This window comes from Vitis riparia, chromosome 5 (assembly GCF_004353265.1).
Source record: "Vitis riparia cultivar Riparia Gloire de Montpellier isolate 1030 chromosome 5, EGFV_Vit.rip_1.0, whole genome shotgun sequence".
NCBI lineage: Eukaryota > Viridiplantae > Streptophyta > Magnoliopsida > Vitales > Vitaceae > Vitis > Vitis riparia.
This window is the reverse complement of record NC_048435.1, coordinates 24,319,058-24,334,747: the sequence shown is the minus strand read 5'-3', so window position 1 is coordinate 24,334,747 and position 15,690 is coordinate 24,319,058. Positions and strand designations below refer to the sequence as shown.

General features: G+C 39.0%; 2 protein-coding genes across 3 annotated transcripts; both read left to right on the top strand.

Annotated features, from left to right (window-relative positions):
* The first annotated feature begins 1,129 nt into the window (after positions 1 to 1,129).
* Positions 1,130 to 3,809, top strand: LOC117915325 (beta-1,3-galactosyltransferase sqv-2-like). The gene is made up of 3 exons (XM_034830874.1): positions 1,130 to 2,007; positions 3,448 to 3,509; positions 3,685 to 3,809. The coding sequence occupies exons 1-3, from the start codon at positions 1,130 to 1,132 to the stop codon at positions 3,807 to 3,809; spliced, it is 1,065 nt and encodes a 354-aa protein (XP_034686765.1).
* Positions 3,403 to 11,045, top strand: LOC117913758 (ankyrin repeat protein SKIP35-like). 2 transcript variants are annotated; one of them, XM_034828787.1, is made up of 5 exons: positions 3,403 to 3,509; positions 3,685 to 3,794; positions 4,104 to 4,763; positions 7,123 to 7,555; positions 9,915 to 11,045. In XM_034828787.1, the coding sequence occupies exons 3-5, from the start codon at positions 4,123 to 4,125 to the stop codon at positions 10,719 to 10,721; spliced, it is 1,881 nt and encodes a 626-aa protein (XP_034684678.1). In that variant the 5' UTR covers positions 3,403 to 3,509; positions 3,685 to 3,794; positions 4,104 to 4,122; the 3' UTR covers positions 10,722 to 11,045. The 2 variants fall into 2 exon arrangements, with proteins under 2 accessions (XP_034684678.1, XP_034684677.1); XM_034828786.1 differs by having other exon boundaries at positions 3,685 to 4,763.
* Positions 11,046 to 15,690: the final 4,645 nt, after the last annotated feature.

The window sequence follows — 15,690 nt, the reverse complement described above, 5'->3', positions numbered from 1 at the left end:
GACTATTTAGAAATTTTGATTGACTATTTTCATATAAGCGTATGGATATATACTTTATCCTTAAAATAAAATTGGATTTGTTAATGGGCATGCTTGATTCGAGGCCCATACATTTGGAGCAGGCAATATGATTGTGAAGGAATGCAAGCCATGTATGGTGCAATCGAACTTAAGTGGGATTTTAATTAGTATGCTTCCACCTTCTCATGAGTTTGTGTCATCATCATGGCCACACTGGGCTAGTGTCACATTTATCACAATTACCAACAACACCTCTAAACATCATTACATTACATTTCTTAGTTTTGCACCAAAATAACAATTTTTTTATAATAAAAAAATCCACATATCTTAATGTTTTTATTTTAATAGAAAAATGGTAACTCGTAAGTGTCTCAATAAATCTCCACTTGATCAAGGCACACACTAAAAAGTATAAAGAGCTATATATATCTATATATATGTAATGGGCCAAAACCCTATCTTCTAGTGTGAGGCAGGGTCAGATAAGGCAGTATATCATACTCGTGGGCCAACCGTCCCATTGGGATGAACTTGTGGGCTCATCAACTTGTGCTGGGTGACATAGCGGGCCTGCCATTCCTTTTACAAGCCAGCTGCCCCATTTGAATTTTGACATAACTTCCCCTTCTTTAGAGGGAGTTTGTAACGGTTTTTGCTTAAGTGGGGAATTGGCCCGGTAGGCCCATAATGAGAGGTGGTCATTCTACATACCCTAAACGACTAAGACATGTATATGAATGCGGGACCTACGATATGAAATACCATATTTCATCATAATATCATGCTTATTCCTTATACTCGTGAGCCCAAGGTTACGGGGCAGAAGAAGGCTCTTTCTCAAAACTCTCCAACTCTGTCTCTCTGTGGGTACAACAAAAAGAAAGAAGAAGAAAAGAACTAGTATGGAATGTCTCACACAATTCACAATGCTTCACGTTAAGATCGCACTCCCTCGGAAGGTAGCACGAGGAAAACCACCTTACTCATACGCTTCTTCTGTTACATGGGAGAGACACCACCTTCATGACCTATTCTGTGGTTAGCTTTACCCATAACACAATTTCAATTCTTATCTCTTAGCCTCACACAAACTCATAAACAGAATATGCGGCAGAGAGGCCTGATTCTAGCTGCATTCATCTCTCTTCTTCTCTTTCTCCTCTTTATTTTCATATCATTCAATGCCCACCTCCTCAAATCCCCTCTTCTACTTTCCATTGTACCACAAGAACCATCTTCTGCGCCACCCCAATTCCGCCTCTTGATCGGAATCCTCACCCGCGCCGATAAGTACGATCGCCGCCATTTCCTCCGCCTGGTCTATGGAATCCAGTCCTCACCTGTGGCTCACATCGACGTCAAGTTCATTTTTTGCAACCTCACCAAGCCCGAGCAAAGGGTGCTGGTGGCGCTCGAAATCCTAAGGTTTGAGGACGTCATCATCCTCAACTGCATGGAGAACATGAACAGCGGCAAGACCTACACCTACTTCTCATCCCTCCCGCAGATTCTCCGGCGTCAGTATGACTACGTGATGAAGGCGGACGACGACGTTTTCATAAGGCTTGCACCCCTGGCATTGTCCCTGCAGCCACTGCCGAGGTTGGATTTGTATTACGGGTTTGTGATTCCATGCGCCAGCACCAACCCTTTTGTGGAGTACATGTCAGGAATGGGGTTTGTGCTGTCATGGGACCTGGTGGAATGGATTGCAGAGTCTGATATACCTGGGAACGACACGTTTGGGCCGGAGGATAAGCTGGTTGGGAAGTGGTTGAATATGGGGAACAAGGCTAAAAATCGCTTCTCCAATAAGCCTGCAATGTATGATTATCCGGGCACTAATGGGAGGTGCTCCCATGAGCTTATACCAGAAACTGTGGCGGTTCACAGGCTCAAGAGATGGGACCAATGGTCTAATGTTCTTCATTTCTTCAATGTAACCTACCAACTCAAACACTACCCAGAATTTAGAAATATTTTGTGATTCACTCTGATTATAGTTTTGTATACCAATGGAAGCTTGAATGCCATATATAATAAAGTGATGCAGGCGACAATGTCATTCTAAAACCCGAAAAAGAGAGTGATCAAGATTATGGTAATATTAAAAAACTGATTATTAAAACCCAAGAAAAACATTACTACTAACAACTAGAATTTATATATTCATCTTCATATATATTATATAGTTTTTTAATTCCTAACTTTTAACTTGGTATCATAAATTTTCAACAAAATTTAATAATTAATATTCAAGGATACATGATAGGAGCAATTTATGAATCAAAATAAATGCAGGGCTTGGTGTTACCATTACTTTTAATCAACATTTTGTTAATTTGTCTTTCATGTGCTTGCTATAAATTATAAGTTCACCTTTCATATGTTTGTATCATAAGAAATCTCCAAAAGAGGGAGACTACACCAAAAAAAGAAAAAAAGAAAAATGCAATTCAATGGGGCAAATCTGAAATAGGATCCAAGGAGGAAAAAGGAAAAAAGATGGTCCATGTCCTCTGGATTTGGTTTGGTCACAAGTAAACAAGGCACAGAGGAATAAGATTTTCTTCAAAATTATGAGATTAGAAATCATTAATTAATAACTTAAAAAGCTTTGAAACAGTAGGGAAAGGCAATGATGGGGCCACAAGCCATCACCATCATCCTACAAGGCTACAACAAAAACATTTGAAAGCATAATTAATGCTTATGATTTTATAAATAAAACCCAAAAACCACTATTAATATTATGGTAATTATGTAAACTAGTATAATAAGGTTATTGATTCCATAAGTACCAAAAAATATGATACATAAAAATAAATAAAAAACAATTAGACATCGATTTTATTATTCTCGATATGGACCGACTGGATGCCTAGAATTTTCTAGTATAGTAATTTGTGGAACCCTTGAATGATGAACCAAGCACTTGGGCTAAGGTGTTGGGTTGGGTGAGCGGTGAGCCCAGATGGAAAGAAGACAACAGGAGCAATAAATGAAAGGTGGCAAAAGAGGGAAGAAAACAAAAGGAGGAGTGGGGCCGAGGAGAGGGAATGGAGCGGGTGTGGTGTGGCCAGCCAAACCCCAAAATGAATAAAATAGAAAGAAAGAGGAGAGAATATGTGTAATGATTGCAGTGGGGCTAGGGTGAGGTGGGACCCACCGAAGGGGGAAAGGCTCTTGTGGAGTTGCGGTGTGGTGACTCTCATTTTCATGAGTCAGTATTTATTTATTTATTTATTTATATTCCATTTCCTTTAAATTTTGCATCTTGCTCTGTTCACTCACTCTCACTTCCTTGTTTAGAGAAAAAAAATAATAAAAATAAAAATAAAAATAAAAATAAATGAATAAAGACATAGACACCACCTATAATCTATTTCTATTTCCATATGTTTGGTTTCTAAAATTTTGAAGACTAGCAGGGTTTTTCTCTTCCCTGTCTCTCTCTCCATCTCTCTGTTCCCCCAATTTATCAGGTTTGCTATCTATGCATTTCTCCTGGATTTTTTTTTCTGTTTCTTTTCTTTTTCGTCAGTCTCTGAAGGTCCAATTTGTATTTTCTTGATGATCAATTTGTTCTTTTTTTCTTTCCTGGGTTATGTGTGTTTATGTCTGTTGATTGATTGATGGATGTGGGTTTTGGTGTTTCAGGGTTGGTTCTGGATCCTTTATATTTTACTGCAAATTCGGGTCGATTTGATAAAAAGGGGTTTTTGCGGATACTGCAACTGGGGTTTGAGGATGCTGCTTGGGATGGACGGGTAAGAGTGAGGTAGATTTGAGTTTGCTGGTTTGGATTGTCTGAACATTTCCCTTTTTTATTTTGGGGGTTTAATCTTTGAGTTACTCTACTCTGGTGTTTGGCTGAGCCCATTTGGGGATGTGAATTGAAGGCAGAGAAAATAATTGGGTTTTCAATTTTTGCTTTGAGGCATTTGCTTTCTATGGAAATTAGATTCTGAGGGAAGAAAGAATTTTCAGTAATATTAAGGGGTTTTTTGATTCACCTATCCTTGGATGTACCCTTGTGCCTTTTGCAACAACTGATATATTGCCTGATTTGATTTAAGATTTGTTTAGCGAGAGAGAATGGAAGAGGAGTTCATTTCCGTGGCGGGAAGCAACAACTTGCATTCCGGAAACGGCACCAATCCCAAAGACCCCCTATGTGCAGAAATGGAATCCAACAATAACGGAATTGGGCATCCAAAGGATGCAAGTGAAAATTTTTCCTCAGAAAACGGTGAGGGAAGTAATGTTGTGTTCTCAAGAGAGGCACCCCTTGTAAGTAAAGACTCAAGAACTTCAGGAGGTTGTAGCTGCAGCCCTAAGAAACTCAAATCCAGGATGGTTGTAACAGACTCAGAGCCTGGGAAGAAGGATAAGGTTGGGAATGAGAAGAAACTCAGTAGACAAGATAGGATTGAGCTGGGACGAATGTTTCAGGGTGCTGTGAGCTCGCATGATTGGGAGCTCGCTGAGAGTTTAATCTTATTAGCTGATCCGCATACGCTTAATGATGCTCTATGCATCTCCTTGGACTCCATTTGGTTCTTGAGCACTCAAGAAGAACTTCATGGGATCACGAGTTTAATTAAGAAGATCATTTCTAATGGTGCATACGATTTCACAAGAGCTGCCCTAAGAACTTCATTTCTTGCTTCATGTGTTTCTGCTTGCCAGAGTAGAACAATGAGCCTTGCAGATACAGTAACTGTAATGGCCCAAAGGTGAAACTTACTCTTCTTGCTTTTAAATGTCTCATTAACAGTCTTATCCTCCAATTATATGGAAAAACAGTGCAATGTTTGGATTTAGGAATTTACTAATCAACAAACAAAATAGTCCATAAATTGTTTTTGTACTTATCTTAGTTCTGTCTGATCATACCGGTACTATCACTTTGATGCAGTTGTTTTGGATAGAAGTGGGGCCAAAATCATCAGAATGAGATCCCTTTCTGTTCCATTTTGGATTTGAATGTCTAAATTGGATTGAATGGGAATGAAATATTCATTTCACTCAGTTCCCGTTCTGACTAAGACCATTATCGTTATTACAATACTCCTGTGGTACTATTAGTCTGGTTGAGAGTTTGAAGAAAAATAGAAGCACAAATGACTTCATCTAATTTACCTCGGATTTAAGGCCCAAACCAATCGACTTCACCACCCACCAAACTTCACCCTCAAAATTTCAGTGCTTCTCCCTTCGCCTCCCTTGGATCCAAACTGATCCCACTCCAATTGCTTTTGTCAAAAAATTCAATTTCCTTTTGCTAATAAATCTTCAAAGAACGATTCCACAGTATAACATTGATACACTAACTCTAAAATTGTCCGTAAAGTGGGAAATTTCCTTGGACACAATAGTTGTCATTTTGCCGACTGCGAATTACTGGAGATGAGCATCGCTGCCAAATGTAGCATTAAAGTTGGTATATAAGATTAGATTTTATGTTTTGGACAGACTTGTGGTGTACAAGTTGCACCCATACATCAAGAAGACAGAAAAACAGCATCAAAATATCAAATTAGGCAGTCTAGACTCCCATCAAACTCTATTGAACCCCAAAAGGAATCTTCTAACTGAACAGCATTCCTTGGTTCATCTGGCCAAACAAATAAGTATCTTGATGCGTTCCCTGTTTGGTCGCTAAGAGAGTTCAGATTTTCTTTTTAGTTGCCAGGAAAGTGGAGGGAAGGAAGGGAATATATTGTTGTTTTGGTTGCAGTGATAGTAGAAACTTTCCATTTAGTTGATAAGTGAAAGAAATTATGAGAAATGGTGTCATTGGAAAACTATTTGCTCTTTCATTTCATTCCTGAGATTGCAAACCCTACATCAGGAGTGCAAAGTCATTTCTGCTGTCTAATTCCTGATGTATCTAGACACAGGAATAGAACCATTCTGACAGACCAAATGTATTTCTAGCAGGCATAATGAAGTTAACCCTACATCAGGAGTGCAAAGTCATTTCTGCTGTCTAATTCCTGATGTATCTAGACACAGGAATAGAACCATTCTGACAGACCAAATGTATTTCTAGCAGGCATAATGAAGTTACTCTTTCTGATTATGATGGATGATCTTAAATTGCTATTCAGATTCCTCTAGCATCAAGAAATTTGGTCCTTAACCCAGTTCTCTCTCTCTCTCTCCCCTTCCCTTTTCACAAACAGCCACCTACACACGCGCACAAACTTGTAAATCTGTTAAAAATCATGCAAGTGGAGGAAATAGTTGTGGAAAATCTTTTCCATTGAATGCCAAATAAGATGTGTATGTCATTTCTTCCATTGACAGTAAAGTATGCACATATAGCATCACTCAAAGGGAAGTAAACTACTCAAGAATATTTCATCTATGTCGTAATTGAATAAAGAATTCATAAAATCTAAATAAAAAGAAGAATGGATCAATGGCATGTTGCTTGGTCTTCACTGGGAGCTTGAGTACAGAATAGTAAGCAAGTAGTCTCTCTCTCTCTCTCTCTCTCTCTCTCTCTCTCTCTTGCTTGATCACTCACTCCCTCACCACTCACTCACTCACATGTGTGCACAAATGAACATACACCACAAATCTATTAAAAATCCCCCAAGTGCAAGCCTTTTCTGTTGATTAATGTGCGAGATTTTTATGCCGTTTCTTCTATTGATGGTATAGTATGCACATAGAAGGATGCATGTATGCAAATGCACTACATACACTTGAAAGACAACATTGAATATATTAATGCCATCCCAAACTGTGACAAAAAGGAGGAATTGGAGTTTGCTATTTTGCATGTTGACTTGATTTGTTACCAAAGTTCATACCCATGTTCTTTAGTCAAGGAAACTACACACATGTACATACATATTTATTTATTTATGCACAGGAAACCTTTTTTTTAGCATGGATGGGAACAGTTTTTGGAAGCATGTCAGTTGGCAGTTGGCACTAGAATCACAAAAAGCTTCTTTAACTGTGGCAAATTTAAACAGACCGAGACAGGAGTTATTGATACCATGTAGTTGCTGACTGTTATTAGATGTTTGTTGCATGCTATCCATGTGCCAATTTGTCTCACCATTGCTTGCTTATCAGGTTGCATGAGCGTCTTCAGGAATGCAATGGGGATGAAGTCTTGAAGGCAGAAGCAGGTGCCAAGGTCCAAAAGTTTACTGAATGGGCTCTAAAGTGTATTGGCTTCCATTCTCGTTGCCAGGGCAATAGGGATAGAGTGAGTCACAGTTCAGCAATCGAGATCCAACTCCAGTTATCCGCATTCAAGATGTTCTTAGATCTTGCTGGCAACCACCTTACTGGGAAGGACTTCACAGAGGCCTTTGATGCAGCTTGTTTCCCTCTCACTCTCTTCTCTAGCTCGTTTGATCCTGGTTGGGCATCTGGGATATCAGCAACAGCAATCCAAGGACTGCTGGGTATGTTGGTAGAGGGGGGTGCAGATAATGTGAACCAATGCTTTCTTGAAGCCTCTCGTTTTGGGAGCACAGAGCTTGTTAGAATCTTATTGCAGGTAATATTTTCTCTCTGTTCATTTTGTAGAGTGTTTAAGATGCCATCGGGCTTTTAGCTGTTTACTTTCCTCATAAGCATTTATAAGGTTCAGGTTCTTTCAGATTTCGTGGGGATACTATCCTGGCATTGTGTTTTCTTTCCTGCTTAATTTTTTGTATAAGGTTCAAGTTCTTTCAGCATAAGCATTTTCTCTCTGTTTATTATTATTGTTGTTGTTTCTGTCATGTTTAACTATTAAATTATTATATTTCATGATTGCCTGTTAAATAAATTATTATTATTATTACTATTAATATTATATCAACTTTGGTTTGAAATATATGTATAGAATCTAGGTGGTATGTGGTTTGTTCAATCAGTCCTGATTTGAGCTCAGATCTTTACTTTATCTGTTTTATTCACCTTTTGGGTGTTGTGACCTAATCTAGTATTGTTACGTGATTGATATTTGATATGATATTTTTGGTTATGTAATATGTAGTCATATTTTGTGATCTGATTTGGGAATCTTGGTTCGGACTGTATAAGTTCACCTTTTGGTTGTTATCTTTATGCATAGTGGGTGGGGTGGCACCTTGAGGCCATAGTCAAAAATTAAGATCAAGTATTGTGCTAGGATGAATAGCAAAAAATATGAAAGGAGGAAGAGATTTGAAATCATTCAGAAACTATGGTATAAGAGTTAAAATCCTGACCTTGCTTCGTCCTTAAGAATTAGCACTTTGAATGATGTAATAGGAGAAGGTGTGGTTATGGATATGATTTGCTTAATATGGGGTTGTAAATGGACTTGGCATTGAAGATGTTTTAGGAACAAAACTGGTTGAGGTCAACCTATTGAACAAAATTTAGAGAAGAATTAGTTATTATGTGTATAAAGATGTTGGATTGAGCAGGGTCAACCCATGTTAAAATTTATGAAACATAACACGGCATCTTGTTACTTGTATGTTGACCTACATGATTTTGACCCATCTAATGCATTTGGTACTTTAAACCTATATGAATCATAATTTAATGGGTTTTATCAATTATTTTAAAAAATTAATGTAAATTATCAAGCGGCAAGGGGTGTCTGTTTTTCGGTTAGGCATATGAGAGGTTCCTAGTTAGAGTTCCAATTGGGATAAATAGGGGGGGAAAATTTAACCTGTCAAAAAAGCCCTTTTAGAATACATAAGATTATGAGTCAAACATACTGTATGCATGTCTAGATATAATTGTGTCTTTGTGTCTTTGTGACCCAATAATTAAATGGGTTATATTCATGCTGAGTTGAAAGTGTCAACGATTAATTACATGGATCAAAACGGGTTCAAGCCTCTAAACCTGGACACAGTCTGTTTAATAAATTGGTTACATAGATTGACATTGTTATAACATGAATATGATTACATTCGATCCAGACATCCTAATTTCATGTCATTTTTGAGTCATACGAATGGATTGTAGTAGGAATTCTCAGCCCTATGTGGTATTGACTTTGAAGGTGGAAGAGATTAGAAATCATTTCAGCAGCTATGATATAAGAGTCAAAATCTTGGCCTTGCTCTTTCCTAAAAGTTTAACCACTTAAATAATGTAATTGGAGAGAACTTAGTTGAGTACGATTTCCTATGTGGTATTGGTTTTGAAGGTGTAAAGAAATATCCAGCATTAAAAATCGGAGAGACAATGGTTGAGGTTGACCCATCGAACAAAATTGAGACAACTATGAGTGATTATGGGCTTTCTGTTTTCCTTTCCATTTATTTAAATAAATTCCCCAAAATGTGCAACTACATAGGATAATTGATGTATACAGAGCTTTAAGCTGGTATTACTGAACTTCACAGCATGTTTTATTGGACTTGTTCGTCATAAATTTCTTTTACTTGAAAATTGCATGGTGGGTAGTGGGTAACCCAGGTTTTTGTTTTCCACTTATCAGGAAATCTCAAGGACTATCTGGTTTTAGATAGTAAAGATTCCTTTGAATGAGAACTCAAGCTATACCTGTATTGTATTAATTCTAAGGGTCAAGCTGTGTCTAGTCTTGTTTTTTATCAAAAGAAACAGTTCTGCTTTCCCAACTCAAAATCAGTGGTTTTCATAGGAAAGTCTTAAATCTTAGTACATTTTCTATTTTTCTAGTCTTATTCTTTTGAAGAGTCTCTCTTTTTCTCATTGTGCATTAATCGGTGAAGACATGTATAAGAGGGCACCCATTATCTGTAAAGTTTTTCTGGGTGGGGGGTGGAGGGGAGGAATCTTCCCTATTTAGAAATTTTAGTAGAACTGCATGATAGAGAGGGAGGATAATTGGTGCTGTTAAAGTTTGTCTGACATTCTTATTTTCCATTTTTCTTGGCCATTAGATTGCCCAAAGGAACAGCTTGGATGTTGATGTTGACTTGGCTTTGGGCTTTGCTTCACACTATTGCAAGATTGGTACAATGGAGTGTCTAGTGGAAGAAGGTAATGCCATAGCCTTCCTGGGCCCATTGATGAGAGCAGCTGAAAGGGGTTGTATGCAGGTTGTACAATGGTTTGTGAGAAGGGGCTGCCGAGACATGGACCTTTGCCTTGCTCTTACAGCTGCTACTTCCAGCAGTCAAGTCGGGATTGCTGCCTATCTCCTCCCTCATGTCCCTCAGCATGTCCTTGCAGCCCTCAGCATAGAAATTCTCAAGGCTGCTGGTGAACGAAGTGGTGGTTCTCTTGATGGTGTAGCATTTCTCCTCCGTTCTGACTTCTTGGGTGACCCTGCTGCTACTTATGCTGTTGCAGACAGCATTGCTAGGTCTGATGACGAGGCTGTTGCTCCTGAGCTAAGGGCTTTTCTGCGGCAGAACTGGTCAGAGGCTGCTTTCTTGGATGGGTTGAGGGAAGGACAAGAACATTACATGAATATATTAAGGATCTTGAAATGGGGTGAATCTCCTATTTGCTTGAGGGATCTCCCAGGCCCCCTTTTGGTAGCAATAGCATACCTGCCACTGTATAGGGAGTGCGTTGAGGCTAGTGGCTGCTTGTTATCGCAACGACTAAGGGGACAGCTTGTGGAAGCAGTGAGAAGGCTTGGAAGTGGGCCGTTAGAAGAGGTGAAGCAGGGCAGGGAGCTCCTGGCTATTTTGAAGCATCATCTCCCACCATTTTTGCTCTCTGTTTCCAGCATTGGTTAGCAAGATCTTGTGTTGGAACTTTCCCATTTTCGCACCTCCTTTTTCCTCCTGATATGTCATAGATAATAATTTGATTTTACCCCGGGTTTAAGGTGACAAAGCAATTAAGGTTTGTCAGTTTTCTTTCCTTCCATGTGATTGGCTAATGTCTGATGAAGCCTACCTGCACTAGCTTCTAAATCATATTTTGTCATATTTTGGATGTGCATGTAAAGTATATATGTAAGACAGAGAGCAACTATTATCAGAAGGTTCAAATATGACGATATGTATATTGGCTGGTATCATCTTTCTCTAGGCTATGCCCCTGCTTTTCCAATGTTATGATGTTATCTAATTGTTTTGTTGTTTTCCTCTCTCTTAAGCTTTTACAAATTGCTAGTTGGGTCATTGTCTATTGTCATACAAATTATATAAATTAGGACCAGACCCACATTAGTCTATGCATATGGATGATTATGCTTCTTGGCGACATGGCAGATTGATCGCTTGGGTCACTTTCTCTTCTAAACTTCACTATTCAGACACAGCAGTTGCTTCATTCTGCAAATTTCTTGATCTTGAAGCATTGCAAAATTGAGTCTCAATCATCCACCGCTGGTTTTGTGGTTCAATGACGTCTGGGCTGAACCTTGTTGGGGTTGTGAGGTCAAGTTTATCGACGCCCATGTTGGAATAAGAGGCGACAAACTAAACCAGGGGACCCAGGAAAGGAACCCAATTGATAGCACTGAAGAAGACTGGTATGAATAGACTGACCAAATGATCCAAGAATGATAATAAGTCTTCATAATTGATAATACCATTAATCAGGATCCAAACACTTGGTTCCTTGAGATAAGTGTGGAACGTATTTGTTTCTTTAGTCATGATGGAGTCGTTGAAGAATTAGGCAAATGGTCTGCCAAACTCCTTGGGTGGGACTGTAGGAGAACTCAACTGGCTTATTTCTTAATCAATAAAATTTGCATTATGGAGCATTTAATCATGTTTTGCTCATGGGCTTGAAGTTAACATGTGATCTTAATAAATTAAAACAACGAGGAAAAGAAGTGGAGGAAGGCAAGATGATATAACTACCCCAAATGGGGGCAGACTTTATTGAAATGAAGTAGTACTGTTTTGCTTGCATTATGGAAATACCTTTCTTTTTCTTACAGTAGAGGGAACAAGATTGAAATGCAAACCAAACCCAACAGTGTGGATTAAGTTTTGATGGAGACCAAAGTCTGCAGCATATATCACTAAGATATCAACTGTTCCAAAGTAAATTGATACAGCAAGACCTTTGGGCTGAATCTCAAAACAGAGGAGGGAGAGAGAGAGAGGTACATTTTCTGTTTGGTAATTGAATGAATCAAGAAATAAAATAGCTGATTTTCATCTGAATATCAAGACAAATAACAAAAATTGTATGATGAGAAGAGGTGCACTTTTGAACACCACCATTTACACATATGTATAAGTCAAATCTCTGACATTAGAAGGCATGAAAGCCAAGATCATAAGCACTGCTAGAATGCCAATGGGGAGCAGAAGCAGCATGAAAGGAGGGGGTGGCAATGGTGGTAGTATCAGGGGAAGGATCAGCAATGAAGCCGTGAGACAGATGAGCAAAAGCAATGACTCCAAGCTGAAATAGCTTGCTGGGATCAGTCTCCTGCTGTTCTCTCGTGAGAGGGGAGTTCTATTATATTCCATCTTCTTTCCTTCGGCCATAGGAGTAGGGTTTTTCCTCTCAACTTGCAGAGGAGCAGAGTTCCTCCTTCCTCTCGCTTCCATGATGCCACTCAAATATCGATCTTGCAGATTGATCAAAGGTCCTTCAGACAGTCTTGAATCTGCTTCAGGCTGCTCAAAACTCATTTAAATTTCTCCTTCACCGGTCACCAAGTCCCAACCGGTTCAAAGTAATCCAAGTCGCCGCCGCAGGGAATCAAGAGATCTTTGCCAGTGAAAATGCAGATGGAGATTCAGAAAAGCAGACAAGCTCCAATGTTTCCAGCTCTGATTCCTCAAAGGGATCTATCTACAAGCACCCAACCCAACTGTCTTCTGAAATGTGCGCAAATCACAAATGATCCTTATAGAGCTTTAGAAACCCTCCTCCAGTCACAAGGCACAATGTGACTCCGCTAGATTCAATATTTAATCCCCAATTCAGTATTCCGGCTAGGACTGCCAAATATTTAATCCCTGAAGCAGAATTCCAATGATTTCAGAAACAAATGCTTCTTGGATCTGGGGTTTGAATTGGGAACAAGCAATGGGATTATTAAAGCTGATAGAATTCGAATCCCAATGATCAAGTCACAGCTCGAGTTTCCAAAAATGAGAATCAAACTTGGATTTTGTATGAAAGGCGATTAACAACACTCAAAACTACCATTTCCAATATTCTCTGTCTTCACAATTTACAAACCACGAGACGTCGTCCCCAATGATCCAACTACAATTCAACAAGGCAAAAGAGAAACAAGTCCAATTAATATGACAAGTGTGAATGAAGCCCTAATCAAAGTCAAAAACTATATTGTATTTGAAGCACAAACAAAAAGGCATAGATCTTATTTGATTAGGTTTAAACAACATCTGATCAGAGCGGAATCCCCCCATAAGATGGCTCAAAATCACAAAACCAATATAAGCAATAGCATGGTCAAGAAATCAAAATCAACAGAGGAGATGTACCTGTGTTGCTGATGCAGATGCTGTAGTCTCTGTTGGTGGGCTGAAATTGAGAAATGATGGAACAAGAAACAATAGAACCCTTAGACACCCTTTTCATTTCATCCCCTTTTCTCTCTCAAAAGCTCTCTTATATCTGAAATATTTTCTAATCCAAATCCAATATGTCTATATACCCACAAAAAGGAAAACAATTAGCAGAACAGAGCCATCATCGTCAACAGTCAAAAAGACAAATGGGGTGTGCAGGGTAGCTCACAAAGGGAAGGGAGGAATGAGGAAGGTGAGAATTTAAAAAGAAATTAATATAGGTGGCGGTGATCAGGTGAGGAGATCAAGTGAATATTTGAGGGAGAGAGAAAAAAGGGAAGGGGGGGTGTGAGATAGATATTGATGGAATTTGGGAGGTTGCATGAACTGAGTGGGGAGAGAAAAGGTTGGATTCAGTGAATTGAAATGTATTATCAAGTGGGGTTGGTGCTGACATGCAAGTTGATGGCTTGTTTTGGAAAATTGAGGGCGTCTACTGCCTCATCTCTCCCATCCCAAGGTTCTTCACCCCTGGACTCCCCCCTCTCTTCTTTTTCTCTCTAACATTTTCTCTTTCAAGAAAAGTCCCCACACGGCCACACCCCCACATCCACATCACCCTTTTTCTTCTTTTACATTAAGGAGCTCTTCAATTTTCATTCTCAAAATTGTACCATCTTTTCAAGTCTCACGACAATTACAATATGTTGATTGTTGACCATATGAAATTGCCCTCGTTTTTTGCATCTAAGTACACCTATTTAGACTTGTAAAAACATCAGGTTGAACATATTTAATTATTACCATCTCATGGTCTATGAGCTCTGTTGAGTTTTGACTACCCCAATTAGGCTTGTGGGATGTAGCCGCCGGCATGTAAAGGCCCACATGGGTCCTAACAATACATCTTTCACCCTTGATTTTAGAGCTAAGTGACAGGTTACTCGGCAAGTTAGGGCATTTGGGGCCAAATTTTGACCTAAATTGATTTTGTAATCACTATTCATACACCCATTTTATTTTCAATAATATGGCCCTTAATCTAATTACTCTGTATTATAATCTTATCTAGTTATATACTCGCTTAATGGTTTAAATTTGAATACCTCAAACATCTGAATTCTGAATTTATTTTAATATATATATATATATATATTTTTTTTTTTCTACCCAAAAAAGAAGAGCTGATGTAACAAGAGGAGTGGACAGCCTCGTAGTCGCAGCAGACTTGCTCAAATTCCATTTTGTCGTGGTATTGTATTGGACATGGCAATGGTATTGGGTATTGCCCAACCCAAGGAGAGGAAAAAAAAACCAAAAAAGACATTTGACCAAGAAATCAAACAAAGTAATCGTACTAGAAAAATAAGGGAAGGAGACTAGGAGTAGGGTAAGTATATCAGATGTAAAGCCGTGTGGGAGGCGGAATTGAATTCCTTGGTTTGCTTGGGCGTTCACTGTTGATAAAAAATGAGAGTCCAAGGAGCCATCATCACTCATCATTCATCATATAAACAAAAAGAGAGCAGTCCCACATGTTTCATTTATAAGGCGTGGTGGCAAAGGGACCAGCTCCCTCATGTCCTTTCTCTATAACAGACGGCACAAGAAGACAGTGGGCAGTGGGGCATGTGATGTGGACCTTCTCCTGCTGCTGCGCCTATTTCTTCATCTCACGCCACTTGTAAATTCCTCCCTCATTCCTTCCACCTTCCACCTTCCCACCGCTGGTTTTTGCCCACGGTTTCTTTGGCATCCATGCATGCATGGGCCCTCCATGCATTTACCACTAGTCCACTACTCTATTCAAAATGGTAACCTTTTCCAACTCTGAAAAATTTCCCACTTTTTTCAAACCCATTTGTTTATTATGTGAATGAGATACATTGGACGTGCACGGAGACCGGAGGGCCAAAGCCCCTCCATTTGCCCATAGGAATCATTTCCTCTCTCATCACGTTCACCCCGAGAACCCATTAATTGATCAAGAAAAGATTGAGCATATGCTACTTCAATCATAAGTAATAATGCTGGATCTGGATCCTTGAATAAAAATACAAACAGTTAAAAATAGATTAAAACCTTAATAATAATTAGATATCAAATTAATAGTTAATCCTATAACCGAACCATAAGCGAAATAGAACTGCAACATTATTCCAAATCTGAAGATGACCAGATACTCATCTCCCTCCCACCTCTTAGATACAATGTAAGTCGCAACCGAGATCTAGATTTCCTCATTCTTAAA

What these genes read in the sequence shown, in the direction of transcription:
- LOC117915325 (XM_034830874.1), top strand. Translation starts at nt 1,130, where the DNA reads ATGCGGCAGAGAGGCCTGATTCTAGCTGCATTCATCTCTCTTCTTCTC. An exon ending in CCAGAATTTAGAAATATTTT is followed by an intron (nt 2,008 to 3,447) that starts GTGATTCACTCT and finishes AAAATTTTGAAG; the next exon opens with ACTAGCAGGGTTTTTCTCTT. An exon ending in CTGTTCCCCCAATTTATCAG is followed by an intron (nt 3,510 to 3,684) that starts GTTTGCTATCTA and finishes TTGGTGTTTCAG; the next exon opens with GGTTGGTTCTGGATCCTTTA.
- LOC117913758 (XM_034828787.1), top strand. Translation starts at nt 4,123, where the DNA reads ATGGAAGAGGAGTTCATTTCCGTGGCGGGAAGCAACAACTTGCATTCC. An exon ending in GTAACTGTAATGGCCCAAAG is followed by an intron (nt 4,764 to 7,122) that starts GTGAAACTTACT and finishes CTTGCTTATCAG; the next exon opens with GTTGCATGAGCGTCTTCAGG. An exon ending in TTGTTAGAATCTTATTGCAG is followed by an intron (nt 7,556 to 9,914) that starts GTAATATTTTCT and finishes CTTGGCCATTAG; the next exon opens with ATTGCCCAAAGGAACAGCTT.